This window comes from Nyctibius grandis, chromosome 5 (genome assembly GCF_013368605.1).
Source record: "Nyctibius grandis isolate bNycGra1 chromosome 5, bNycGra1.pri, whole genome shotgun sequence".
In the NCBI taxonomy this organism is placed as follows: Eukaryota; Metazoa; Chordata; class Aves; order Nyctibiiformes; family Nyctibiidae; genus Nyctibius; species Nyctibius grandis.
Window position 1 is genome coordinate 75,058,578 of NC_090662.1, and position 27,677 is coordinate 75,086,254.

The 27,677-nt window shown below is 43.0% G+C and overlaps 1 protein-coding gene across 3 annotated transcripts; it reads right to left on the bottom strand.

The window, feature by feature from the left end:
• Positions 1-27,677, bottom strand: FOXJ2 (forkhead box J2). Of its 3 annotated transcripts, none has more exons than XM_068401396.1 (12): positions 27,386-27,677; positions 26,121-26,810; positions 11,104-11,456; positions 10,505-10,579; positions 8,456-8,524; positions 7,950-8,090; positions 7,302-7,500; positions 5,212-5,538; positions 4,709-4,810; positions 4,042-4,242; positions 3,181-3,279; positions 1-2,599 (listed from the first exon to the last, which is right to left on the bottom strand). In XM_068401396.1, exons 3-12 carry the CDS (start codon positions 11,434-11,436, stop codon positions 2,511-2,513), a joined length of 1,635 nt encoding a protein of 544 aa, XP_068257497.1. In that variant the 5' UTR covers positions 11,437-11,456; positions 26,121-26,810; positions 27,386-27,677; the 3' UTR covers positions 1-2,510. The 3 variants fall into 3 exon arrangements, with proteins under 3 accessions (XP_068257497.1, XP_068257498.1, XP_068257499.1); XM_068401397.1 differs by having other exon boundaries at positions 26,121-26,245; positions 26,473-27,677; XM_068401398.1 differs by having other exon boundaries at positions 7,302-7,497; positions 26,121-27,677.

The following is a 27,677-nucleotide window of genomic DNA, read 5'->3' on the forward strand; positions in this document are numbered from 1 at the left end:
TTAAACCATAAACATTCACTTTTTCTTTTTATTAAGAAAGCATGCACAAAAATAAACTCGTGAGACCACGCCCCTCTCTCCCTGACTACTGCCACAGAGCATGGGGGGCCAGACCACCCTGGGGTGGGCCACACCATGCTGGAGGGGCCTGCAAGAACCCCTCTCAGGGACAGGCTGGCACCCCCTGCCCTGCAGGCCGGTACCCACGCACCCTGCAGAGCTCCACGCTGCCCACCCGATGCCTTCCCACGCACTAACAACACACATTTATTTCAGGGGCAGAGGAACGAGGCTAATTTGCACACTGACCGGCATGTATTTACATATGCAAATGAGGCACAACTTAATATGCAAATGAGGCAAATATGCAAATGAGGAGCACTTGGATACGCAGAAGGAGCCATCTTGGTTTGTTTTTCTTCCGGTCATGTTTTCAGACTTCCACAGGGCCGGCTCTCAGCAATATCCTCTGCAAAGCCCTAACGGGCACCTACCAGAGGTCATCGCTCATGGTTGCCTCCAGTGCCCCTCTCCACAGAAACCCATGGCACATGCTTCCCATTTGTATCACTCCCATCCTGAGGCAGCAGAGATAACAGCTGACTCCATGTTGAAGTTGGCTCTGGGATTCCTCATTTCTCTTGGAAACACTCAGTGATGAACTCCCCTCCCAAAACACACTTAAAAAAGAAAAAGAAAAAAAAAAAAAAAAAGAAAAATGTCCCCCCCCCCCGCCACACAATGAGACTCCATTCACTTCCCTGACAAAGATCCAATTGGTTTATCCCTACAGCAAATTTAAAAAGCAATGCTAGTTCCCCACCTTCCTGCAGTCAGAGTAGAGGTTATTACTCCTCTGCCCCAGGTCTGTCAAGCGGCCATGGTATTTCCATCTTGGTTCCCTTCACTGCTAAACAGGGGATAAGGGCTAGGGGGAGGCTTTGCAAAACATTAAGAGGAAACAAGAGGTTTGACAAAACAGAGCCATACCAGAAAAAAGAGGAACACCGGACACAGCTTTGGGGAGCAGGCATCTCAACACTCACTCTTGCTCCTGCACCTTTTCCACTTTCGTGATTTGAAAATGCTGACAAAACTCATCCTTCAGGATTTACACGATTCCATCGTCTCCCCAGCTGAACTGCAAGGGGTCTGACCCACCCTCCTCCCTTTTATACTACACTCTTTGGCTGTTCAGTTTAAAAATCTGCCCCACTTTGTCCTCTCTTCTAATGCACCTCTTACAAAAACCCCTTGTGAGGGTGCCTCCCAGTTACCGGACCAGAGGGTCCAGCTCCTAGACCAGAAGTCCCCTAATTCACCTCCACTCTCAGCAGCAGCTTCCTCTTCCCACCATTAGCCCATTCATAAAGTGGGAACCACTGACTGAGAATCTGCACCAACACAACAAGACTCCTGTGGGTGGCACTCCCAAACCACAGGCAAGGACAGCCTCCACAGAAATACGAGGGGCAGAGGGCCAAATAACAACTGAACAAATAGTGATGGGAGAAAACTTCCAAATTTGCATATGCAAGTAAGAGCCTCACTACATATTTTGAAGAAGGGCTTGAAGGGGTTGGGGGAGTGAAATTAAAAGCTCTGTGGAACAGAATTTGCTGAACCACATGTGACACCCCTGACTGCTGCTTTTACCTGATGGGTATGTAGGCTTCACCTGGAGACTGCAAAAGGCAGTGTAGAAAATAGGTCAGGATTCCCTCAACATCTCTCTCAGTCCTTGCAGATGGCACTGCATTCTGAAACCCAACTTCTCTGCTGAAACACCATCTCTGCTACGTTCTCCTTTCTCCAAACTCAGGTCTACCCTCCCAGCTCAGCTCAGTTCTCCCTACCTCAGGGATTACCCTCTCTTCATACTTGGGAACTCTACTTCTTTTCTTGCTTTTCCTGCTGGTGCGAGAAAGTTCACAGAGCTAAAATCACCCCTCCAGTGTCCCTTTAGCCCCCTGACCTTTACAACATTTACGAAACAACATAACTACAGGCTCCCAGGGTCCACTAGGCTCTCTCACTCCAGTAGCCAATACGACAGATTCACCGGCCACCTTGAAGGGAAAGAGGGATTGTTAAACGCAAAATGATGGAGGCAGAGAAAGATGCACTCGAGGATTCAGCCTTCCGAGGTCTTTTCATGGCACCAAGGACCCATCTTTCCGCCCTCCACAGGGCGCCACGCAACACGAAAGAGCCAATCTGATGCGTCTGAGGCCACCAAAGGAGGGGGAGGGCTGTGCTCAATTATTGGTAATAATAATAATAACAATAATAATAATAAACAAAAGAAGAAAAAGAAGATAAAACAGGACGCAAGGAAGGATTATCATCGGCAGCATCTTGCGGTGGCTTCTCTGGCGGAGATAGAGAATATATATCTATATACAGGCAAGGCAGGGAGGCTGGGGAGGGTGGTGCGAGCACCATTCACCCCATGTCCCCCTCCCCTCCCGCGTCCTTCACAAAGGACGGGCTATCAAGTCTGTAACTCGCTAGGTGATCAAGTCCCAGTCGAAATCATCGGGGATTTCCTCATTGGCGCCTGGAGGAGGCCCTGGAGGCCGAGGGACCAGATGGTGAGCTGAGCCAAAAACAAGAAAAAAGAAGAGGAAGGAAAGAGAACAGTTAGAATAAAAAATGTCATGCTTTTTCACCGTGGGCCCTTGGGCAAAAGAAAGCATAAGGGATTCAGGCATTCTCCCTTCCAACAGTCTAACAAGCAAGAACAGCACTGGCATGAATTTCTCCCTGTCAGACAGCACCTACCAGTGTCTGTAGGTGGTCTGCTGTGAAATTCTCCACAGCAACTTCTACAGAGGTTAAGTTTCAGCCCCCTTAACTTTCCTTACAGCTGACTGCTGATAGAGCACAAAGGACTTCTTCATGTAGCTTCTCATGTAAAGCTGCCTTCAAGCAACCAACTGACATGAGGCTGAGCTAGAAGACTATTTATGTGAAATAAAATAAATCAGGCCACTGAAATCCTAAACCTTGCCAGAGCTATGTCAGAGCCCTAAATGGAGGGTCCCTGGAAGTCCAGGCTCCCTCTCTACCCTCAGTGCTCCATTTGATTAGTAAGTGCTTTGGGAGAAATGCACAAAGGGCTTAGGAACTGGTTCTTTAACGTTCTTTGGTAGAATATGCCTTAATGTCACCTCTTACCTGGACGACTATATCCTGGAGAGTCCTGGGTGGAAATCTGGTACATAGGAGATGGCCCGGAGAAGAGATGGGGAGGCTGGGGCTGACCATAGGAGTTCACTGTGAAAGGAAAGGAATAAAAACAACCCAACCTGTTAACATTCTAGTCGGTTGTCTTGGCCCTGACTGGGTGGCAGCTCAGCCACAGAGCAACTCACTCAGACCCACGGGATACTGAGGAGGTGTTCAGCTGTTGGGTCCTAACTGCAAGCTATAGCTTGGTCAGGGATCTTGTTCTTGGAACCAGCAGGAGTTTCTCTATTGTTGTAAAAGAAGAAAATTTTCATCCAGAAACACCACAAGCTGGCTCAATACCGTCCATTTAGTTCAGTTCTAGATGACACACACCATCACAGTTCTATCATGACCACAATAACCTCTGTGCTCTCCTCAGAGTGCATCCTCCTACTCCTTGTCCAGTCAGTACCTCTCCAACATGGGTGCAAGAGCCACCTTCTTTACAGCTTCTACAGCTCTTGCCATCTGGAACAGCAGTCTCTCTACCTTGCCATTCCTTTCTATTGGTCATCTACAAAAACCACCATCCCCTTCTCCTCTTACAGGTTTACCTTTTAAATGTATTTCTGCCTGGAGAGGCTGCTTGTCAATGGTATGCACCACATAATAAAGGTCTGTCTAGGCCACAGGCATAAGACATCCTAATTCTTTAAAGCCAGAGGAAGCTGAGTTGCTATGAGTAGCTCTGACAGCCCAGCCCTGAGTTGCTCAGTGCTACATTGCCTGGCAAGGCAGCAAGTAGTTCAGGATATTCACAGAACTGGGCCTTCATTTACATGTCATTTTAGTCTCCCTCCTAATTACCTTGGTTCATGGATTGCTCCTGTTTGCCACTGTTCAGGGCACAAGAATCAGAGATTCGGGGGGGCTGCTGTGGGCCAACCAGATGGGGGAGCTGACCAGTCTGGGTAAGGAAGTGATTAAGGGAGTCACAGAGGTTGGCAATATGGTGTTGATCCAGCGTCCAGTTCTTCCGTTCAGCCTGGCGCAGACTCTCCATCAGCTCTGCAGGGGACAAAGGACAATGTCAAAGACAGCACTCACACTGGGGTCTTCCCTGCAAAGAGCTTCTGTCTTCTACCCCTAAATCCTACTTTCTCCCCGCAAACCCAACTTTGTAACTTTGAATCTGTCACCAAACTCCTGGAGAGCTCCATCTCTAGGATACTGTCTCACTGACGCAAGTAGGGGAGGGGAAGTGTAGGAGGGAAAAAAATCTCAGCTTTCTGATATACTTTTATGCATTAATTCCCCCTGCCCCAAATTCCTACAGTCTTCAAGTGCTTCAGGGTCTTTAACAGAACCCATGAAGTAGGACACCTCATTTTACAAATGGAAGAGTTGAGTCACTGAGAAACCCATGGACCTGACATGGTTACATTGAAAAAAGATCTGGGCACACCACTCACATATTCTAGACTACAGCCCTTGTCACTGAGTCACTAGACCTAGTCACTAGGCCAACACTGACCTGAGAATTGGGAGTGCTCAATGCTAGACCAGTTCAGCCGGTTTACCATCTTGAAGCTTTCCTTCAGGGAATCGATGTTGGAGCACCAATCAGGAGGAAATGCTGGAATGAAATGGGGACAAGATTATTCCAATACAGACCACCCTTTCCCTCCACCCCTTAGTATAAAATGATTGACCCCTCTTCACCAAAGAGCCTGATGCTACAGTAGCTAGAAATCCCTCCTCCCTTGGACGACTGTGGATGGTGCCTCCTTTTTCATTTAGCCCCTGACTTCACCCTGCATCCCTAAACAGAATCCCAAAGCCCGTGTGGATGTATCCTCCTTTCCTTCAGTAAGGAAACAATTTTCCTCTCAGATTTCAATCATAACTGGCTTTCACCCTTTTCCTACACACAATGTAGAGGCACTACTCAGGGAAAGCTCACTTGTGGAATTTCTGTCTGGGGGCTCCTCACTGCTCCCTTTTCCCCAGCTGTTCTTTCCATCACCCCTGACTCACCAAAGCCAGCACTGTTGATTGAAGCCTGTGACTGCTGCTGCTGCTGGTGCTGATGTGGCTGCTGCTGTGGGTGGGAGTGCGGGTGATGTTGTTGATGCTGGTGGTAGCCTCCATGCTGCATTGGAGGTGGGTGCATGGACATCACTGGTGGGGGACCATAACCTTCACCACCCTGCTGCTTTCCCCCTTGGGATGGGCAACCCTCTGGGGCTGGAGTGTGGAGTGGGGGAGCAGCACCCACTGATGAGGGGCCTTGCTGCTGCTGCTGCTGGTACATGTAGTAGTTGTGGTTGGAGGGCTGCATGTCACCAAGGAGAGAAGAGAAACCTGCCGAGTAAAAGAAAGAGGAGGGAGCTTTAAGAGCTGCCTGGATCAGACCTCTGCTTAAATTATCCATCTCTAATTTCACACTGCTCATCCTGCTATTTATGAAGCTTTTGCAGTGCCCTCTACAGGCTGCCAACAACCAGCACCTGCACAGTTATGCATTGACTGTGCTCCATGTTCTGTTCAAAGCAAAAGGCTCTACAACAAAGCCTCAGCAGGAGTTAAACTTCTAGTACGGAGTTAGGCACTTAAATTCCTCCCTGGATTTTTCCTATATTTACCAATGTAACCCAAGCTCTCCTGAAATTTCATGCACGTGGTGTTTTCCTAGAAATGGCCATTAAGCAAACTTAAAACAACAAAACATTTAGAAAACAGATAATTGATAAATCTGACACTGTTTCCAAAAGCTCCCTTCAGTTCCCATCTTACAAGCAGCTTGGTCAGAAACCTTCACAATTTTTCTCACACAGATCACTAGAGGTCACACATCCTACTGCTTTTGTACACAGAGCACGTTGCACGCATCAGGGCTCCTTTATTACTTTCATTCCTCCCCTTGCCTTGTGGAACCTCTGGGAAAAATCACAATGAAGGGCATTACGTGTCACTAATTTGAGCTACCCATTTCTTACTTTGAGTACCCTTACCCGATCATCTGCAAGCAAGCCTCAGTTTTTCACTAGATCCAAAATCAACCCTTAGGACATCCTAGTACTGCAACGGGGCAAAAGGATGAATACTGCCATCCTGACTCAAAAGTTGCCCTCAGAATTTCCTCAGAAATTGCAAGTTTTCCTAGACTACCCTACAGCTGAAAACTTGGGAAAAAAAAAACAGACCACTGCTAAGCTTTTACAAACAGAGGCACACACTGAGTCAAGGTTCTTCTCTACATTTTTGTTGCTTGCCCATTCTACAACATCTCACACAACAGGCTCCTACTAGGAATCTCAAGGGCCGGCATGATAAAAGCAGTAAAAGTAATAGATTTTTATTTCACTGAAGCTACAAGTTCAGGAGGCTTCTCCTACAGCAGCAAACTTTTCCTGCACTGTATGATGGCTGACAGCACAGGTGAGAGGCTCATCTAATAATATACTCCTTTTCACACCAGACTAATATTTACAAGAGCGTTTAAAGGCGGGAACAACAAATGGGGATTTTTCAAAGTGTTTTCCGTGGACGTCTCTCCTCCTTCCTCCAGCGGTTCTGCCCTCTGGTGGCTGCTTCCTCAGTGCCAGAAACACAAACTATGAATGGAGCTGTAGGCTCTCTCTGCCGCGGTCTCAATCCACAAAGCTCAATTCTCCACGGCCTTGTACAATCCCAGTTTTAACAGATCTGAGAAATTATGACTTTCCACTCTCCTTTCGGAGAAACTCCACTGCCTACATACAACAATCCCCTCCCTCTTATGGTTTCTAGCCTGACAGATTGTGAATACTTCTCCGACGTGCTTTTCTTCAGGACTTCACTTCTCTAAGCTTCTGCCGCTTTAGTATTTGCTTCTGTATCAACACAAGGTATTTTTAAATCATTATCCTCTTTATGCTGAGAGAATTGGGGGGAGCAATAGATAAAGGACATGCAGATTTCTTATCTGCTCCTGGGAGAACTAATTATGGCATGCCAAAGAAGGAAAGTCTGTTTGCACAGGCTCCTAAATGAGGAATGATCTGAGAGATACCAAGGATAGATCAGTGGACAAGACTGTGTGGGCAGATACCTGCCCACCCCACATGACGCACATGGTTACTCACCGTGCTGAGAGGAAGATGATTTCTCCAGCATGGATTTGTAGAGATTTCGGAAGGACCAGCTAAGATCCTGGAAGTTGATCTCAGAGTAGGAGAACTTGAAGTCATGGTTGGCACTGTACAGCGGGGTTGGCACGTCAGCCCCTTCACGGCCCTGTCCCCCTGCTACAGTAGAGGCAACATCCACAGGCCCTGCACCCTGCTAAGGAAGGCAGAAGTAAGGCCTTTCGTTTACACTAGGTGTTGTAACTTGAGACAGGGATCCAGAGACTAGATACAGGTAGAACATGCACTGATATCCCGTATCACTTCGCTCATCTCCCAACAAATCTTCCCAAATGCCATTTTCCTTGAGGAAAATCAACCACCACCCTCCCTCTGCAGCACACTGGCTCCAGCCTATTCTTCAGCTATCTAACGCCATTATACCTTTAACCGTATCCCCATCCAGCCCCTTGTTAAAATTCACCTCCTCCTTATTTTCTGTCTGTGCAATTTCAGCTTCTTCCCTTCTTTTTGTTTTTGCTTCCATATCACCATTTTCACAATTCCCTCTCTTCTCACCACTTTGCTTTTCCATTCACGCACTCCTCCCCCTCTTTTTCCCTCTCCGCCCACCATAAGGCTTCTATCCTTTTCCCTGCTGCTCACCTGACTGTAGTTGGCAATTGGGGTGGTGCTCTGGAGTGGCAGCTGAGGGGTGGCCTCAGGTGGCAATGAGGCTTCTGTGCTGACTGGAACAGCCCCTCGGGGGCTTTTACTTGCCTCTTGCTCTGGGGAGTCTTGTGGTATCTGTGGATGGGGAAGAAAGAGAAAAGGAAAGGAGCCAAAATCAAGAACAGATGGAGAAGTGAAACTGCAGATGGGAAGCTAGCTCCCCCACTGTAGAAGTTCAAGGCTTAGAAACGAGGAGGACTGGGCCTTAGTCACTAAAGGGTCAGGATAAAGGACTTAAGATTAGCTTTGCTACTGAACAGTAGCAAAACCAGCCAATCAGCAGGACATACATGCTAGTTCATTCAGTCCTAGCCTTTGTCTCCCCATCTATATACTCTGCCCCCAAAACAATACCACAGTCTGGTGCTGGAAGGACTCCTTGGACCAAGAAAGGAACTCCCCCCTCCTGCTCCGTGCTGTCTGGAAAGAACAACACTCACGTCATCATCTGGAGGATGCCGCCTCTTGCGAGATATATCTGGACACGTATCTATTGTCCAATAAGAGCCCTGGAAAGAAGACCCATTGGTGAATGCATGATTAAATCAGAGAGCTTCCTGAAGCAGGAGGTTACTGACTCAAAGAATGCAGCACCAACTAAACATTAGGACCACAAGGACCACCCTCCAGAACATCAGACAACAGAGACTTGTGTGTTGGAAAGAGATTCCTCTCTTGCACTGGGTTGTATTGAACAATGAGGTACGATGCCACCGGTGGAAGGCAAAATGCTCTACATTTCCATCGCTCTGAGACAGGACACCAAGAAGAGCAAAGGACGTTTTGATCCAAGCTAGGCCAACTCTTTTGGGCCTGCACATCCCCTTCAGTACCTTCCTCACAACATGAATTTGTTATTGACTGATGAGAACCAACTCGATGTTCAGACTGGGCAGAGACAGCTAGAAGGATCACTCTTATTCCATGCTTGTGAGAGTCCACTTTGAGTACTGTGCCCATTTGGGTGGTTCCCAGTGCAAGACAGACACTGACATGCTAGAATGCATCCAAAGAAGGGACACCATGATGGTTAAGAACTAAAACACATGATGTACAAGCAGTTCACACAGAGAGATCTCTTTAGCCTGGCCAAGAGAAAGCTAAGGGGATCTAAACAACTTTCTTCAACTGTGTAAGGAGATTACAAAGAAGATAGAACCAAACACCTCAAAAATGTACAGCACAAGAGGCAACAAACACAAGTTACAGCAAGAGAAATTACAATCAGATATGAAGAAAAAATTCTTCACAATCATGGTAGTGCAGCACTGGAACAAGTGCCTAGTTGTGGTATCTCCATCCTTGGAGATATTAAAAACTCAACAAAGACCTCAACAACTCAATCTAATTGTCCCTGTCTGGGAGGGGGGTGGGGGTACGTGTTGACCTTCACAGGTCCCTTTCAACATAAAATAGCCTATAATTAAGTCTGTTGTTTTCTGAATCAGTATAAAGAGAACTCTAGAGTGTGATTTAGCTCATTTTAACCTCCAATTGAAATCTGAATAATCAGTGACAAGCACAGGACAGGTTTTCATTAAACCCAGCCCAACATGCCAATGAACACCTGCAAACATATACACCAAAGTCAGTTAGGATTTCCTGGAATAAGCCATATAATCAATGGTATTTTTGAGCAGTGATCTTCAAAGATCTATTACTTCCATTTATAGATGCCAACTGAGCACCACTCAGTCCTTTAAATATAACCTGAAATAAAAGGCCTGCACAAGTGGCCCTTTCTGGTAACTTTAGGATGCGGGGGAGGAGACAATCTTTCTGTCTAAATACATAGGTTCTTGTCCCCACCATCTCCTTCTGCTTGTTTGTTTTTTAACAGTAATAATACCTGCATGCCAAGATGCCAAGTCTTGGTTTTGCTAGCAATTCCCCTTTACAATCTGTATATCCTAACAGAGCTTTATTAGCCCTTACTTAGCCAACAAATTCCCAAACTCTTGAGTTTTACATGTAACTGATTTCTACAGATTTGAACTATCTGATGGTGACATTTTTTTCCCAACACCAAATGTTCTGCAGTTTAAATAGGTAGTAGTTCTTCTCTCACTTCCGTGGATCTTGCCTCCATGAAACCCATGATGTCATGTCATAGTCCTGCCATTCACCAGCAGCCACTATGGTCTTTCATAATAGAACAGGTTGAACTAGACCCACATTTTACACATAAAAATCCAGATGAAACAAAACTAATAAAGTACATTCAACTCAATTTTTAGCTTCTTCCAGTATCTTTAAAGTCAACTGAAGATCACAGATAAGAAAAATAATTGCTAAAACCATTAAGGCCCCTTTACAAGTTCCCTTTAAGTGAATGCTTGTGTAGCCAAAGTCCTGCAGTAAATCTTACTACTGCTTCCATTTCTGCCTACACTTTAGGTTTCAAATTCCAACCATGAGTTAGAAAGGGCAACCCCGGCTTATTCCCTGTAGTTTTAAATTGCTTGCCCAGGAGCATGCAGATTTCTTACCTTCCCAGGATCATCTCTCGGTCGAGGCACCTTCCGAAAACATTTATTCAGAGAGAGGTTATGACGAATAGAGTTCTGATGAGAGATTAAGAGATACGGGTAAGTGCTACAACAAAAACGTACAGCCTCTGAGTATGTCCAGGAGCAGGTAGAGAAAAATAGAAGGAACGTGCATACTCAAAAGCCAAAGCTCGCTACATATACCTGGAACAGAGCAGAAGAGAAGCTGTGGATAGGAAAGGGATGGATTGGGATGAGTAATATGGAGCTGAACCACCTATACACCTACAGAAGGTGCAATGAAAATAGTATCAGTGTGATACAGAGGTTGGCAGTGATGTGGCGTTTGTGGAGGTTTTTTGGTTTGTTTTTCTTGGTTGGTGGTCGTGTTTTTTTTGCAGGCTCCTTCTTAAGGGGCCACCACATACATACAATAAAATTCACACAGAAAATGGGACTTCTGGCTCTGCATTTTCTCCAGTTGGTCAACTTTGTTTCACATGTCTTTTTATTGTGCTCAGTGAGGATATTTTGCACAGAATTAAGAAAATAAGTTTGTAATTAGACAAAAAGGGTACTTTAGTGATGCAAGTCCTCACCTTCCAACCAATACCGGCATTTTTGTAGTAGGGAAAGTTGTCACAGATCCAACGGTAGATCTCACTAAGTGTCATCTTCTTGGCAGGTGATGAGTTGATGGCATATGTGATCAAAGTGGCATAGCTGTAACGTGGCTTCCCATCTTGGTGCACTGCAGCCTCATCCTTACTGAGGGTGGCATTGGGATCTGTCGGTGAGCCTGGGGGACACTTTCGGGCAGCCCCTGGAGGTCCTGCTTGTGAGGAACCCCCTAATTTTTCAATAGTAGCCCTTAAAGTAAGCTGCGGTAGCCAGTCTATGGAAGTGAGGCTGCTTTCCAGGTCAGAGGCCATGATGCTGGAAGCAGGAGTATCTGTGAGGAGAAGGAGCATAAAGGGAACTCCTGAGATATGACCAAGATGAACCCTAAGAACAGAAACATCCACTTGCATCCCTCCTCTGCTTCTCCCTGTATCATAAATACCTATGTGAAGATCATCCTACTTCATATACCTTACTCACAGCCAGACAGAATAATCCAAAAAGGCCCATAACTGTCTCTGGGAGGACCACCCTTGCTGATCGTAGCTGGGACAGTGCTGATGGTAACATTGCTTGGACAGTCTTACCCAGGGCATCCCAACTGTTCCCAGGTAAAGAACTAAGATCTGTTCAAAGGAAGTGGAGCTGTATCACATTCACTCCTTTACTACATAAGCAATATAACCTTGGGACTCTTCACCAAGATTACCTGTAATCCAGTAGTTCACTGTGTCAGGTAAGAGGAAAATCATTGCTAAAAGAGAATACTCCTTCATGCCATATATAACCCACAATTTAAATAGATCATCTGGAAAAGTCAGGACTGTGACTATCTTAATTTGGGGGGAAATTCGTTTCTCTCTAAGGCCTAGCCTCTCTTTTTGCATCAGGTGACATTATAATGAATCCTATTCCTCAGAGCTAGGATTACATATCTCATTTTAAAACACCAAGATCATGCATAATACTATATATAGATAATTACATCTACCATGTCGAGGTGAAACAGACTATATTAAGCTCATAATAGTTAAAGCTTTGCCTACCGTAACCCTTTTTTCCTAAACATACACATCATTTTATTGAATTAAATCTTGCTTAATTCACAATATAACAGGCAAGTATTTTCCCCAAATCTGAGACAAGAAAAACTTAGTTGTCCAAGGTCACACACAAGTTCGCTACAGGGTGGAAACCAATTCAGGATCTTTCCTCTCATAAATATTATATATTACCCCTCATAAATATTATATATTTCCCCTCATAAAAACAAAACACACCTGTCCAACATGGCTAGCACTTGTACCCAGGGTTTTCTACTTAACAATTATTTTATATGAAGAAAATATTTAGCAGCATGGACTTGTATGAACTTGTACACTTAGCACACAAACTTGTATGCTGTCTTTTCTAGTAGTCAAGGCAGCAGAAACATCACCATTCTTACTCATAATTGGCTGCATCACTATACTAAGAGCAATCCCTTGAAGTCTGGACTGAGGTAGCTAAGCTTCCATGGCCACAACCTGCACTGCTCTGCACTTATTCTTTGCACAAAGAGAAGAATCATGTCTTGAAGGGCTGCAAGTTTCGCATCTTTCATTTTTGAAATTAATCTTTTTAGAGGATTATATGATACTACCTTTGAGCATGCTAGTGCATACAAAAGGTAAATGCACAAACACACACGCATGTACTTATGTATACGCTCATGTAGCAAATTAAACACATACATGTCAGAGAGAACAGACTGACATGAACACACTCTGCTTAGGAAAGATTCATCAGCAGATACCTCCCACCAAGTGCATCAGTCAGATGAGTGGATCAGATGAGACAGGGAGACACCCATCTGCATGAATACCAATTAGATACTCATTCTAAAAATAGGTGTTTGACAATAACACAGTGGATGCACAGATCCAGAGACAGATGCACCCACCATTTTGACACAGAAGCTCCCCGTTCTTCCCCCACTACCACATGCATTATACTTTGCGCTTCTGCACTGAAGTGCTCTCACAGCACAAAAGCGCTTAAGAGTCCACACTCCAACACGTTTTTATGCACTAAACCTTCAATTTTCATGCATGTGCTCATCATACTTCTTACGGCTCAAACACCTACACAATACCCCAACAAAATCCATCCCTCAACCACCAGAAGCAGCAGCTCCAAAGCCTTGGATCAGAAAACACATCCCAACTGCACAGCTAACATCACCACTCACACACAGGCACGCACAGGCTGAAAAGTAAAACCGCAGCACTACAGTATCTGTAGCGAGTGGAAACATTTTCTGTCTGTGGAGGAAAGGAAAAGCCCAACTGCTACTAACTTATCTATCTACTCATCTGCCATACTATCACATACCATAGCGATGCGTACTTGCTATACAGCTAACTAGACAATCAGAGCTGCAAAAGGCTTTCTGTTATCCACCCTCCTCAAGTAGTTGTTCACTGAATATAGCTCATTTTGGCTGAATTGATCTAACCTCAAACATTTTAAATAAATTAAAAAAAAAAGCAGCACTATTCCTTTCTGAATTATACAAGGGTAACGCAACAATGTATTTTTATCCAGTGAGGATGGACAGACTGCTGAGGTACCCATGTAACTGAAACACAGCTACATTTGCATGGTAACTTTAGGGGTACAGCCCTCACTGAAAGTAGTATTCAACTTGGGAGAAAACAAACATGAACTAAGTATCAGTTGAGTGCTTAATTTTGTAAGTGTGCTTCATACAAATTTTCATTTCCACAGTGCAATCAGAGAACAAATTATTGCTGCTTATCATATGCATGTTAAACCATTATGAAATATCAGTTGTGCTAACAACACAAAACAAATACAAATTTCCCAGCCACCCCCCCGCCCCTTTTTTTTAAGGCAAACACAGAAATCAAGAAAATTAGGTTATAAAAGCCTATGGCAGATTAAGATATCAATCTGAAACTCCAGAAATTCAAGAAGCAGAAGAAAACACTGCAGTTTTCACAGAGCTTCAGATTTGCCCAGGTTATGTCAGCAGAGCATTTGGGATGATTGGCTATGCAGTAAAATGTAAGCCAATCGTCAAACACACAAGGTTTTGTGTATTTATGTAAAATACACTTGTCAGGGAGACAAGAAAGGTTAGAACTGGGTCACGTTACACCCACACTAAGAATCTGAACATTTTCATTCCCTGGTTTATAAAAATCTTTGACGAGAAAACAAAAATCCCAAAATCTTAAATAAAAAAATTCTGTGTATACATATGCACTAATCACCCAGTACTGAAACAACTACTTTTCAGTAAAATACAGCAGCTCTTTAAGAATATATATGCTAGACAGTAATTCAGGACAGAAAGTGAAGACTCAGACCCAATAACAATCACATGGGAAATTTCAAAGCAGTGAAATAAGATTTTTTTTTCCAAGTTTAAACTTGATCATGTAATAATCAGGCATAGTCAAACCTTAGGCAAGGTAACAATTCCAGAACACTGTTAGTACAAAAATAATTTGGTGTAATTGGCTACTAAATTATTTGAAAGAATACTTACTATAATAGTAATACTTGCTATAATTTTTGCTGCATATCTCATTCACCTGATCCAAGCAGTACACCAGCTTGACACTACTTAATGGTACAATAAAACAAGACTGCAGCCAAACCAGAGCAGCTGATGATTCTTCCAACTTTCCCTTCCCAGTTTATTGCCTGGCAAATCTTCTTTCAAACTCTTCTCTTATGATCCCACTCAAACAAAGAAAAAAAAAATACTAATGACTAACAAACACACTGAACTGAAATCAAGGGTGTTTAAAAAAAATCCTACCACATTAGCAAGCCAGAATTAACTTTGAACAAATAAAAAGAAAGTCGAAGACCAGAATTCATAATCTCCCACTTTACACGGTAAATGGTATCTGCTTATGTATTTGGCTGACTTTAAAAACCAAGGGGAAGGTAGCCAAGTCATAACCACCATCAACAGCTGGAAACTGACTGCAGAATCTTCATTTCTCAAGCACTAACTAGTTCCAATACAACCCCAAGTCAAGACAGGTCAGAGAGATGCAAAAATGACAGCCAAGCACCGATCCAAAACGACAATTAAACAGATGAGAATCCGTCTGATTCACAAGGAAAAGGTATTAATCATTAAAGAAAATCCTGAATACCTTTTAATAACCACTAATTCACTTGGGACTAGTAATACTTCGCTACAGCATTCCAGGAAAGCTACTGCTGTACTTTGAATATTTGCAACTAGCAAATTGAACCTCAGGCTGAAAATGCAAGGCGGTCTTCTGTCTATCAGATCGTATTATCCTGTCGCTGGACTGAAGAAATCTGTACTTTGCCTGGCCTGCTATTTTGCAAATGCTTGCTCTCAGCCAGTCAGATCTTATCCAAGTTCGCTGCTACTTATATATCAGGACTGAAAAATGTATGAAATGTGAGGAACAGCGCTCTAAGGGTCATATTGAATGCAGTTAATAAACATTTATAGCCTGAAACATTCTCTAAGGCTGATCTCAAAGGCTGGCCAGTCAGAATCAGTTACGAGTGAAGCAGAGTCATACGATGAATGAAACTATGCTGTGCACAGCCTACAGAACATGCATATTCTAGAATAAATATCTACATTTACTTTTCTATATTTACTTTCACTGTTGCTTTATTTGCTGCTATTCCAATCCAATGACATACCACTGGCAAAACATTCAAAGGAGACTCAACTTAGGTTTCTCAACATAAACTTCGATAAGGAAGAAATGCACAACAGACTACCAAGCAGTGAGAGACATTGCTGTAGAACACCTATAAAAATAAGGCCACTTCTATTTAGGTGCCTGAAACACAGATCCAGTGATCTAACAAACAATATCCATCTAACATACTCAGAGATACACCTAGCTTCTAAGGTATTTAACAAACAAAAAACCTCAAACCCAATAAACTGGCAAGAAAGAACCATCTGACTGCAATCTTTCTGAAACAGCAAGGTGAAGGGGATGTCAATTAGAGGAAATTGCCTCAAAAAGTAAGGAAGAAAAGTACCACATAAGAATACCACATGCATGGAGAAATGGATAGCTTCTACTTTGATGGAAAAAGGCAATTTTGACATACTTGTGTAAATTACACATGCAAGAAACCTTTATTCTTATGCCAATACAGAAAGGGGAAAAGGATCAATTTTTCTAACTCTGGCAGGAAGAGAAATTTGCCATTTTAAGACCTGCGCTTTCCCTCAAAAATAAGGAGGTGTGAACTAAGAAGGCAGGAACAAAACACTTTAAAATCTTACCATCTTCTCTAAGCAAACACCCTCCCTGAGAGAGATTTGTTTCACGTAAGAAATTAGAGAAAAGAATTAAATAGAATAAATTTAATTATAAAAAATTATAAAAATAAATATAAAATTATAAAAAAATAAAGAAGAATAAAAAAGAAATTAGAAAACTGATTACCTGCATAGTCTGAAATTGTTAGCCATCATTTTGGTAATTACTTGCGAGAACCTTCAGGAAATGTTTCATGTTTCTGGAATCAAATCCAGAAGACGGAGAGAGGCTCCTGGGTATTGTTCACAAAATGAAACTTAACATGGAAGGAGTGGTAGGTGTCATGTTAGTATAACAGCAAACCAAAAGAAAAGCACTGCAGTTTGAAAGTACACTTCTGTCTGCAGTGCCACATGAAAGGAGGAAAACCGCTCCCCAGGGCAAAGAGGTAAGAGAAATCATCATACCCTAGAACCATGTTTCCTTTCCTTGGGAGCAGTAAAACAAGGCGAAAAACATTTTCCCAATAAACTATAGGCTTGCAGATGTGGTAACAGGTGGCACAAGGTTCCCACTAGTCATGAACCATAAAGGAAAAAAGAATTCAACCGGAGAAAGTTACTGTCACCTAAGAACACCAACTCTCAGGTGGTATAGGTGGTATCACCTATATGAATATGAACTGTCACAATCTGTGCCTGTCCATGTCACCGTCGTCTGACTCTGTACCCCTGCTCAAAACTACTTAGTGCACAAGATGGAATGGCTTTGAATGTTCAACGCTATTTTGTGTAAAAGAACACAGGTGGTACGGTAATTATGGCATCCTGAACTGGAAATTTGCTAGAAGTTACAACACAGCACTCTAAGATGGTACTGAAAAATCAGAGTTAGAGGAAGATGAAAACTTTTAGACCATGTATAGCTTAATATAAATCATTGGACTAATTGTTTTGTTGTAATTAAATTGTTATACAGATATGGTTTTCCTTTAACAAACAGAAATCTCAACAACATAAGGTTCATATTAAAGTCTTGAGGAAAAATAAAAAAACAAATTCATTTTCATAATAGTTACTAATGACATAAATATCATAACAGCACATTTTAACGCAGGACCTTTCAATTCCCTCCATTTTGTGAAAGGTGCACGAGCAGGGTATAATTTTGTATTTAGAATTTAGTGAATGAACGGCACTGACTGTACATGCATTCTTGGCACTAATGAAGCATGAAGACTTGTGGGGACCATAAAGTCACCAAAACCCCCATGTTGGAAGTGCATCAGGATCCAATTCCAAAAGCAATTATGTACTAGTTTTGTACAAAACTGACAAAATGGTATAGTTTACAAAACCTGACCTGCTTATTTAAATTTATCAACAGATGGCATTACAGCCGAAGTCTAAAATATTCTCATGTCAAGGGAGACAGTATCTTTACAGGCATAAAAGGCTAGGATCAAGCATAGCGAGTGCCTTGCCAGATTTTAATAAGACCAACCAATCAAATATTTTTATTGTCTGCTATATAAACACACAGTAAAAACGCAGAGAGAAATACTACACAAACATTGCAGAGACCCCTCAGACAGTGTGAAAATATGTGTTCAAAGTTAAGATTAGTTCGCTTATTTATGGCGCTGCATAAGTGAAAGTGGGGAATATGTAACACCTGTCAAAAGAAACAGCAAATGATATTGAGAATACTAGTATGCCTAAAATACTTTTGAGCTGAAAATTATTTTCTTTGTAATAAGACTACTATAAAAGATTTATTATAATAATAAGCCAAACGTCCCATGACAACCCTCCCACTAACAGATTTGAAGTAAAAAGTAAACCAAGTACTTTGAAGAAGCACAATGAAAATACATTATCACAGTAGAAATGCCTCTGCAGCATCCCTCCACCCTCAGTACCACTATGCAGTATTTTACCACTGGAAGTAGGAGCTGTAGTTATAAACATACGCCAAGGCAGGCAAGAAAAATCTTTGGCATTTGCTTTAAGAATATTAACACAACAATTACTCTTACACTGAGAAAGGTATTGGGTATTGGTTTTGGAATAATTCAGATTTATGAGCACATATCTGAAATTAAATTTTCCCTTGGAAACCAGGAAGTCTGTGGTAGAGAAACTGTATCTAAGAGAAGGTATTTCCCACAGCCTTGTGTGAGCACCCAGGTTGAAGAGAAGGATTTCAGTTTTAGCTGCCTATCAGAATCACATCCAGTAGCAAACCTTCAGTACAGGATATGCAAACACTGATACGATACCCAGATTGTCTCTGAAATTAGAGACAACATCAGAAGTAGATCAGCATGCAGAATATCCTGCTTAGAAGACCTTCACATTGTTGCAAAGATAGGTACAGAAACATATGTTAAAAAAATGCAACATGCACTTACAAATGAAAACTGCATTCTTATTCCCATTAAAAAATGGGTCTATCAGTGAAAAATGACTGTTAACCTTGCAGTTTAATAATAGTAACACTACAAAGCTTCTATGCAAGAGAGCTCCCAGGGCTAAATGAATGCCAGCCAGGCAGAGTGAAAATGAAAATCTGACTGCAAGTGGTCAGAACCTGTTCACCAAAGGCTGAACCACTGAAAAGAGATAAGTCAATACGAACTCTGCAATAGTTGCTGAAACAAGCCACAACCCATTCCGTCCCACTTGTGGAAATGGGTATCAAGCACTAGCAAGAACTATGTACTGAATTCATAGAAAGTACGGAAATCAGTATCGAGTGCAGATTAGTCGTATACCACGTGGCCAAAATGTACATACAGCAGATGCTCCCAGAGTCAAGATTACCAAAGCACTGCAGAAAAGCCTGTTAAAGAGGAGTTTGGAAGCAAAGTGCAGCTGAAATTGAAGCTGGAGAATGATCAGAAGAATCAAGTAATCCTGCGTGAAGCTCATAAACTACATCTCAACCACTGTTTTAACATAATTCCTTTTCACTATTCTGTTAGCTGTTATTCTGAACTAAAGTGACTGAACTGTCTTCCAGGAGACAAAACACCTGGCAATCCCTAGCCAGGCTCACAACTTGTAAAGATTTGTACCGAGCTTGAAGGTCAAGGGGATTCAGAACTACACTAGCAAGGAACACACACCCATTAACAGTTTCTTCTAGCTTAAAACACTAGTATTGCTACTCGGCTTTCTTCATTCTACTCATAAAATGCTTCGTTTTGTGTATCAACCTCAAACTAAACTCCTGTTCATTTTCTTACAGGTACTGAAAGAGGCCCCTTTCTTCCACACACATACTTGCCACAGTTGCCACCTTGCAACTGCCAGTAAATATTATTCTGCTCCAACTCTAACCTTCCTAGTCTTTGAGATGTTGTGTCTTTGCTTATTATGATCTTTATTTACTTTTGAAATCATCCTTCTTTACAAAAGAAGCTAGGGAGAGGAGTGTACATGTAATAAAACAACTACCTCTGAGTATCAGTTAGACCTTTTGAATAACTTTCAAATATGCAAATAAGTAGTTTCCAGTAAGTCTGGCCTCTATTGGCTGGCAATTTTCCTACATGTATCAAGGTATGAGTCAGCTGAGGAAGAGTGTGAAGAGATGATCGTGCAAGAAATGGAAAGGCACAATGCCATGCTTGTGTTGCTGGCAGAGCAAAGGACAATACAGTAAGAGACAACGACAGATAGGGAAGAAACATAAATGTTAAGGCCCCTTAGACCGAGTAGAAGCTGGAACCTTATGTGGTGGATGACAGCCAGTGAACAGGCTTGTCAAGGAGGAGATGGCAACAGATTGAGAAAACATGCAGGAGGATAGCTTCAGTAATTGTGTTTTTAAAAAGGCAAGAAGGTAATACAGTTGTCAGAGGCCATCAAGATCAGCTAGCAGTAACCGAGACAGTAAATGAAGGAGAAAGCGTAAGGGTTACCCAAAGAGACTAAGAAAGAAGAAGAGGGAGATTCAGGCCGTGAAACTGGAGAATGAGTCCCTATCCTGTATATGCAAAGCAAGAAAAGTGAGAGAAAACCCATGTTATAGGCCCAACTGTGTAGGCTCACAACAGACGAAAGCAGGAAACAAAGGGAAATCTCAAAGGAGCTTTCTGGAGTTCCATCTTGGCTTCAGAGGTCTTAAACTTGAAGCAAATAATTTTAAAAATATGTTAAAGTAGTATGCCAAATTGCATAATTTAATATCACTGGCATGAAGGAGGTAAAGAAAAGCAAAGAGAGGACACCAGAGGTGGGTCTTTGTGTCTAACTAATGAAAAAAATAAATGCAGGAAGGTAAATAGCTTAGTGCAGAAGCTACTGAATGAATGACTAGAACAGTAGGAGGGAAACCAGGAAAATATGGACACAAAAGTCAAGGGAGGACAAGATTTCAAGACTGGCCATGATCAAGTGTCAAAAACAGCAGGGAAGCCAAGAAGGATGAAGATGGAATAGAGACCCTGAGACCTGGCCAAGAAAAGGTCATTAGAGATCTTAGGAGAAGCTTCAAGGGAGTCAGAATATCTATACTTCAGTCAGCTTAAAAAACAGTTCTAGGCTGCAGACATGGTACAGGATCTTTCAGTTTTGGAGTCACAGGTCCTTCTATGAAACAAAAATTAAGTGGGGCATCATGCTTTCACTGTTTCTTAATGCCACAAAAAGCGGCATATAGAGGTTTTGAGTTCAGTATCACATTGTAATTAACATAATTAACAGCAAGAAGAATAGCCAGCCTTTATAAAGTGTTTTTCATCCTTATACTTTGGAACCCTTATAAAGGATCAATAGCCTATTCCAGGGTAAATGGGAAGTCATGCATGGAGAAGCACAGAGACCAAGGTCAGACAGCAAAGGAGTAGCAGAACCATGCAGAGAACACAGGTCTCCCAAATCCCAGACCAGTTCTCTACATTCAAAGCTTGTCTGCTTTGTTCAGCTAGAGATAAAGGGAATTTCAGAGGTACCTATTTCGGCAGCTTGTTTATTTTTCTCTGCAAGTTCCTGATGGGGAGGGAAAATTGTTTTGGTTTTACTTAACAATAGTTTTTTTGGGGAAACTGAGAATTCAGAAACTTTGCTCCTTTAATTTATGACCACAAAAAGTTCAGATTCCTTCCCAATTATTCAGATTTGAACTTTTAACAGTAATTACATATTTCTGCTATAATCAGCCACAGTCTTTATAGAGCAGAGAGCATAAACAAAATTTGAATTGCTAATTGTAAAAAACAAGAAAGCAAATATCTTTTTCCTCGAGGTATAAAAGCTCTCGCTCCTCATCTCTCCCTCATTACTCAGCCTCTATCATACATAAAAAAGGGCCAAAAAAAGAACACACATTTCCTTATTTCTTGACTTCAGATCAAGTAAACTGACCAGGTTAGAAAGAAAAGGAATGAGGTACTGGGCCCTGCACAAATTGTTCACCTCAATTCTCAAAACCAAGATCATGAAGTGCTGGAAGGAAACAGAGAACATAAGGGAAGGGCTTTTCATTCATTCTAACCAACTAAAATCCAGCTATTCCCAAGGAAGGGAAGGGGAGAAAGGAAGGTGGGAGAATGAATGAGCCAGATGGATTATGGAGACAAAGTGCCTCTCCCCAGCGCAGCAGAACTGGATATTTTCAGAGGAACAAAATTCTATTTATTATATAGTGGTATAAAAGAACAGGTTTCTTGACATAACCTTAGACAAAAAATGCTATGTGTCCACAAGCATATAATCTAATGAAAGCCAAACCAAGAATGGGTCAAAATGCAGGTGTGGAAGTTAAAAGCAGGGCCTGTGAGATGTAGTAAGAAAGGATTGCTGCCAGTGAAGAATCCTAGAGAGGAGATGTGGGATGTTTGCTTGATGAAAAGAGAAGCAGCATTTTAGGCTTATAGGGCCACAGGACAGAATGCCAAAGGGACAGCATGGAAAATGAGACGCAAAGAACAGTACAGAGAGAAATGGGAGGAGGAGTGGGGTGTAGGAGGAAATGAGAGTAAAGAAGTAGGCAGGGTGGTAACATTCTGGGCCTTAAAGGTGCGGGAGAGGAAAGTGACTGTGACACAATGCTGTGACAGGATTCAGGAAAGGGTTCACAAAGGTCAGGAACTAGCAAAATCTGTGTGTCTATGTTTAAGACACCAACTCCAAGGTTCATAATAGGATGGGGTAGAGGATGGGGCAGGTCAAAGACAGAAGGATAAAATGACAGTCTAGTCCAAATCTTGGCAAAACACCACAGTTTTGCCGGTATTTTGCATTTTCATTTCAAACTTTAAATAAAAATTTGCAATTAATTAATTGTGAAAACATACTGCAGCATGCTTGCTGTCTCTCAGTAATACACATACACAGACTGCCTTTAAAAGTGAAAACATGAGTACAAGGCAGAAATATGTTATAGGTTTTTAAGTTCATCATACATCCCTTAGAAGGAAGAAGGAAACAACAGCAGAACAGATAGCAACTAGCAATACAGACTCCTACCAAGGTGATAAGCATTTGGAGGTAGAACACATCAACTGGATATTCTTGCTAAAATAACACAATGTGCAACAGCCAGCAACAGAGAGATCTAAATGCTTTTCTTGAGGCTTCAGAGTTAACACAACTGGAGGCACTGCTCACATTTTCAAAGTTGTCTTCCACACCAAAAATGCTAGAAACAGTATTTTTTAAAGTTTAAATTCTGAAGCATCACTCATGAACAGATTCTGCAAATGGAGTACTACAAAACACAGAGGGTTCTGTGTGAAAGTCACTGGTTACAATTCTATCCAAGGTTGGGAGAAGCAAATGGAAAAATTAGTCCAAAAGCATTTCATCTTTTGGTTGCTAATGACCAAGATCTAATTCCTGTCTGACAGCTGTGTAAAATGAGATAATCATCTCAGCCCTGCTCTTGAGGGACAGCTGTCCGTATCACAGTTGCCATTAACCATAGCTCCTTTCTGACACTTGAAGGGCCAAAGATCCAAACTGTGATGCAGACTATGAAGGTTAGCTGATGTTTAGGGGAGGAGGTAGTAAGCAAAGATACTTGTACCCCTGGGGTAAGAAAAAACTTCTCCAGAGACACCAGCATTCAGCTGTATTTTTATAGGAAAAAAGAAAAAAAGCTCTACAGTAGTCCTGTCTTAGACTGGGATATTATATCCAAACTCCTCAAACTGTTTATTGTGTTTCATTCCAACTTTTCTGACTCCTTATTCTACCCTAGAAAGTTGCCTACAGAACCAGAATTCAAGATAAAACTTAAGAACTTACAGAACACATACTTAAACATTAATATAACCTCATGATCTTTCAGTAATGTAATCCTTTTCCCATAACTCTCTAAACCTTCTCATTTCATTTTACTTCAGGGCTTGACCTGAGAAATGCCACACACAGTTATCAGATGGGAGTGGAGTGCACATAGGACAGGACCAGACTGCTTCAACTTTAAAAGTCAACTTTTGGAAGGATGAATGTCCAAATCTGAATTTACAAACCCATATGCACATAACTGACTCTTTACCTAAATGTTGAAGACTTCATTGCTTCTGTTGAAGTCAGCTCTACATTCCTAGGCACTTACAAGAATTAGGCTATTTACTTAGGTACCTAAATGTGATTTTCAAAGTCTAATTTTAGGTGTTCAGGTTTAACATTCTTAATGTAAACTCTTAAAGACATAGCACTTTCATTTAAATGTGTTTATAAGTACCTTGCACTTTTATGAAGATTAATAATACTCTCCCCTTTTCTTTTATGGATACTTTTGTATAAAATAAATGGTGCAGAACAACTGCAGTATTCCACCTCAGAGGAAGCTGCATTTTAGCCTGTGATAAACAGTTGATGTAAATACCATGATCACACTGAAGAGCTATGCTCTCTAAAAATTATTCCCTTCCTTAAATTTATCAGTACGTCCTAGCTTTTGTATAGCTGTGTTTTAGACTACGAGATCTTTAGAGCAGAGATTGTCTTAATTTTGTGTGTCCAAGTCAGCACTGAATGCCCTGTCAGCAATTAACAAATAAATAACAATTAGTCTACAGCATGCGACTTTAGTCTGTCATGAATATTTAAAGCTCAGGCAACAAATATATAATCTTAATCTTTATCAGTAATAATGAAGAAAAAACCGTTTCATATACAGAAAGATAATTGTTGTGGTATAAGAGAATTTTGTAAGGCTGGCATATATATTCTGTAAAGTGCCCTAGCATCCATCAGAGCCAAAAGCACTTGAAAAATGTCAAGTCATTACTGTGAGGAAGAGGGCAGCACGAGGTAAATTAACCTCAAGAGCATGAAAAGTCAGTTACCCCCTTGAATGTACAAAGGCCAAAATGCCTCAGTTATCTCTTCCCTTGTTCTAGATAATACAGCTGTACTCAAAACAGGCTGATTGCATAACTATAGGGCAACAGGTAGGAGGGCATCTAACAGTACCCCCAGAACATACGTACGATTCATGGTTCAACCTTCCCTTAGAAAGAGGCACCTTCTGAAGCTATGGGTAACTGTCAAAATCCTCTGCCAAAATGGGGAATCACTTGGAGGGACCTGGCATCTTTTGTCTGATCTTGCTAGCAAATTACACCAAGGAGCTCCTTCTTCAGGGACTCCCTGTTAACCACTGTGCTCCCAAATGGATTCCAGAAGGGTTCCTGTCCTGCTCAGGGACCCTTTTATCTTGGATATCCTCACTGCTCTCTCACTGGAGAACAGAAACAGGAATATCTCAGGTGAGATATCCTTATGCGTGATTCTTCTGCTACAGGAATCTGCTTCAGCTTCATTTGAGACAAGTCTCCCTCAGACTTGATTTCTCAGGAAATCATGTTAGTGTCAGAATACTCATTTGTGACTGGAAATTAACCACCTCATTTACAAAAACCTGCCAGCTTGGCTCACCACGGCATTAGCATTAGGATTCACATTCCTAGCCCCTGAACACAGCATAAAACACAGATGAAGACTGGTGGCAACAGAATGGCTTCTTTTGGCTTTCAGAGCAGGTTCCACCAGCACTGTCACAATTTTCATTCCCAGGCCCCTGAGCACCACAGAACCCACTCTCAAGGGCACTCTCTCCAGAATTCGTCCCACAGCCCCTAGGTACATTAGGACACACATCTCTGAGTATATCACTGGGACCTGTACATTCAGCTCCCAAGCACAGTGAGGTCTGCATCACACAATGATTTTATTCCCACGGTTATGAGCATAGTAGGACCCACATGGAGAACAACTGACACTCCAACCCCAGGGGTGCATCCTTGGACACTAGCACTGCAAGTCACTGCTCCTGTCTCCTCAACACTTCTTTGGCCAGTATTATCCTTCTCAATGACCCCTAAATGACAGAAATTAATTTCACACCATTGATGATAAAGGCTGAGCCTAGGATGAATACATCAGTGAAAGAAAGTAAAAGGGAAAGGGCAGAGAGGTTTCTTACAATTACATAGGGCTAAGGTCTCCCATAAGCTACACAGTGAGGGAAAGAATCAGGTCAATTCCATATAGCATATAAGGGCACTAAACGAGAGAGATGGAGAAAGACACGCAGAAAAAGAAGGCTGGGGAGAGGTTCGAAAACAGAAAGAGGGCAAAAAGATTAAAAGGAAAGCAGATACAGTGAGAGAAGAGAGATGGAAAACAAGGACAGAAGGCAAAAGAGGACAGCTAGGAATAGAGAGGTGATATAATGTGGTCACTCACTCTGTCTGGAAGATTTTCTGGAGGGAGGTGGATTATCTTCAGTGCTGGTTTCTGGGGTGCTGCCCTTCACACTCCGTCTCCGAGACCCATCATCAGAGCGTTGCTGTCAGCTATTCCAAGAGCTTCTTCAAGAAATATTTTGAGGGCGAAGTGATTGTGGATGAAATCAGGATCTTGAGTATTAAAACAATCTGCTTGGGACTGTCAGTCCCCTAAAACTGCTGGTTTTATCCCAGGATGGAGATCCTCTCTCCCTTTTGGCAGCTAACTACTGAAGGGGTGTTCCACTGGGAGACAGCCTTTTCACTGATTGTCAGATTATTTCAGAGATCAATTTCCCCAGTCTCCCTACCTGTAAATCTCTCTTCTCTTTCCTCTAGGTCCACCTTGTCCTTAAGGGTGGGCAAATCTTTCTCTGAAAAAAATTCTTGCTATCTCTGTGTATATTATCAGCGAATTCTGCCTCTTCCTTTCCCTGTAACTGGGAGGTGTGTCTTCTCTCCTTGCACAGGATATTTGAAGAAAACCCTCTTGGGATTCAGGGATGAGGGATCTTTCTGGGGATGAAGGAGGATGAGGTCAGTATTGGAAATTACCTTTATCTCCAGTGGTTAACGGCAACTGGAAAAAGGAAGAATAATATCTAAATCTGCCTCTGCTTTCTCTCCCTTGTTTTGCTTTCTCTGCTGCCTGCTGAGCAGATGTAAATAATTAAAATTACTAGGTAAGTATCTGGAGCTCCTGCTTATTTCTGTCTTGGGGACTGCCTCTCTTGGGCATACAGGGTTTCTTCTGTGGAGACTCCCCTGTTACTATCTGGTCTGGGGATGAGGTGGGGAAGGGCTGCCTCCTCTGCTTGGGGGAGGAATTTCCTCAGTAGCAGGGGGGAGTAGGTGGTAAGGGTTATTCTCACAGCCCTCAGAAACTGGGGTCTGAGTACCCCTAAACAGGTACTGAGGGGGCTCCAGGAGGCTCTATCCCACAGCAAGGAAGAGCAGACCTGCTTCCAGATAGTTCCCGGGCCTTGGTGCCGGGGGCCTCTGCCCGCCCTTGGCTCGCTCGTGGGGAACGGGGCAAGTGTTAAAGCTCCCCGGCCAGCTGCGGGGAAGGGGGCTGGCAGGCGGGTGCGCCCCGGCTTGCCAGCGACGCGGGGGCGGCGAGGGGCCGCCGGGGTGTCCCCCCCGCCAAGCGCGGGGCTGCCTAACGGGGTGTCCCCTCACGGCTGCAGATGGGGCAGGGGGCGGCGGGCAGGGTCTCTCCCTCACCCCGGCAGGCTACAGGGGTGTCCCCCCCACCCCGGCTGCCCGGAGGCTGTCCCTGGCTTCCCCCCAGGCCCCAGCTCCTCTTGTCCGGGCCCGGCTACCACGGGAGGCCGCGGCGGCTCACGGGCCTGCGCGGGGCTGAGCGGCCGCCTCCGCCGCCTTCCGCCGGGCCTCGGCTTCGTCCCGGGGGGCTCCCCGGGCTCCGGTGCAGGGGGCCCCGGCCGGGCGGCGCTGAGTCTCTCCAGGCCCCGCCGCTGCCGCGGCTGCTGCTCCGGCTGCTCCGGGCTGCGGCTCC

Bases quoted from the DNA above. Each gene is read 5' to 3' on its own strand.
- FOXJ2 (XM_068401396.1), bottom strand. From the start codon at position 11,436: ATGGCCTCTGACCTGGAAAGCAGCCTCACTTCCATAGACTGGCTACCG. The intron at 10,580-11,103 runs GTGAGGACTTGC...ATCTCTCATCAG, and splicing joins ATGCCGGTATTGGTTGGAAG to AACTCTATTCGTCATAACCT. The intron at 4,811-5,211 runs GTGAGTCAGGGG...ATTTCATTCCAG, and splicing joins AATCAACAGTGCTGGCTTTG to CATTTCCTCCTGATTGGTGC.